Here is a 2,009-nt window from a genome sequence, read left to right as displayed (position 1 = left end):
AAACTAAAACCATTGCTTTGTCTTCATTCACACCTCAGGCTCCCTGAAGAACCATCTTCTGATGCTGCGTTTGTAGCTGCAGTTAGCTGCATAGCCCATAGCTGTTGCACATCACATCCCAACCCCACCACTGCTGGTCCCACTCCAAACAGAACCGGGCCTGGACCGGGTCAGAACCGGGCCTGGACCTGCAGTGAGTTCTAAAGGCYGTTGCTGTTAGCTTTCTATTAGCTTCTGTCACCTGATGATCATGCTACTGCTCTGCAACTGTACAATCTATCCAGAGAGGGCGGCCATCTTTACTGCCGTAAACGGAGCGCTGCGGGGGACTGCTGTTGATCTGCGGATTGTTTTGGTGTTGGAAGCCGTTCACACAGAAGTCTGACTCGTTTAACTAGCACGAACAACCACAAAGAAAAAAGTGCCTCCCATCTAGCTGGTTCTGTCCAGGTTAATATATTTGTATCTTGGGTTCTAATTATTCATTTCTGGTCTCCTGTCCTGAATGAAAAGGGAGGTGCTGATTCTTCACTGGGTTCTTTGAGATCAACCTCCAGCCCTAGAAGGTCCTCAGGTTTTAAACCCCAGCAGAACAAACATAATGGAGGAGAAGAGAGTCGGCAGCTTTAGGGTATAACTGGACTTGGAGGTGGATCTGGTGATGGCCGGCGTCTGAGGAAGCCTCCATAGAAACTCTGCCATGCAGCTGGAAAGTTTCCTCCAGCAGATCAACACCAAGGAAGAGCTGCTGTCCTGTATCCTGGCTGCGCTTCCAGATCGAACGTCTGAGTCGTCGTCATTCACACAGTCTAACRGTGACAAATGGCAGCAGGACGGGAAGAAATATCGGTCGGTGTCGGCCTGGTTTTAKTCATCGGACCGATACAGATGTTGGTGCCAATATATTGTGCTTCCCTAATTTCYGTTCAAGAAAACTTCAGCTTTCAGTTTTTCCCTCTTCCTGTGGCTTTTTGAGACGAGTAGAAAATGTGTCAGGCTTGATGCTAACAGGATAAAAGAGGTAAAATATCAGTGTAGACGGTCAAAGCTCACTCTGCTGATCTCTCTCTTCACCTAATGAACTAATCAGAGCAGGAGCCGCGCTGCTGCGTCCGCCTGAAACGCAGAGCTTCGCTCAGGAACGCAGTGCAGCATCTGAAGGATCATCCAGGTCCTGATCCTGGCCTGTCTGGATTTAATCCCACTTTTTGAACAGTGAATTTCAGGTCAACCGATGGAAAGTTTTCAGGAATGACGTCTGTCYRCCAGTTYGGCTTTAGGGAACAGTTCCTCCTGGCAGGGTGCAGGTTTGGACCGAGGCCTGGACTCCATCTACAGAAATCGGCCCTGAGAGACGAATCCAGAGCTGAACAGCTGCTGATCCAGATCACTTCATCAGATCACTGAGATCCGCGTCGCAGGGAACGCCGCAGCGCCTTTCAGCCGATACGCCGATGGAGGGGAGCAGCCTGGCAGCAACGCAACAGAGTTCAATTGTTCTAATCCCAGATTACAGTTTAAATGATGCTTTTTAACCTGAACACGAGTCGGTGGTTCTCACCGACTCAGCCGAGTGTGTGTGTGTGTGTGTGTGTGTGTGTGTGAGAGAGAGACAGCTGGCTCGTCTGACTTTGCCGTGACATCTGGGAAACCCTCCGGTGTGCTGCCATGAACGCTGGTTGATGTCGCTATTTAAATGCAAATGTGTGTGTGCTGCATCTCTCTCTCACACACACACACACACACACACACACACACACACACGCACACGCACACGCACACACACACACACACACACGGCAGAAAAACAATATTTTATTTAAAATTCTTTACAGCTTTATTTAAATGTCACATTGACATTTTTCAACTAATAATAAAAAGTAATTAAAATATAAAATGTACAAAAATGATCTGAAATAAAATGATTTCTATAAAACGTAGTTTTAAGTCAGAGAATTTCCTGGTTTTCCGTATTTGGGAGCTGCAGCCTGTCGGCTCGGCGCGGCGGC

General features: G+C 48.1%; 1 protein-coding gene across 1 annotated transcript in view; it reads left to right on the top strand.

Moving 5' to 3' along the window:
• Positions 1-700: 700 nt before the first annotated feature.
• LOC103481132 (transcription factor COE3-like) overlaps positions 701-2,009 on the top strand; it is a gene marked incomplete at its 3' end in the record, with an annotated part of 23,889 nt that continues 22,580 nt past the window's right edge. Inside the window, exon 1 of the mRNA XM_008436428.1 lies at positions 701-849. Within this exon, the coding sequence (XP_008434650.1) occupies positions 701-849 (149 nt within the window). The remainder of the gene's footprint in view (positions 850-2,009) is intronic.

The sequence above is a fragment of the Poecilia reticulata genome, linkage group LG19, assembly GCF_000633615.1.
Source record: "Poecilia reticulata strain Guanapo linkage group LG19, Guppy_female_1.0+MT, whole genome shotgun sequence".
In the NCBI taxonomy this organism is placed as follows: domain Eukaryota; kingdom Metazoa; phylum Chordata; class Actinopteri; order Cyprinodontiformes; family Poeciliidae; genus Poecilia; species Poecilia reticulata.
Note: the sequence above shows the minus strand (reverse complement) of the source record. Positions and strands in the feature narration are given on the sequence as shown.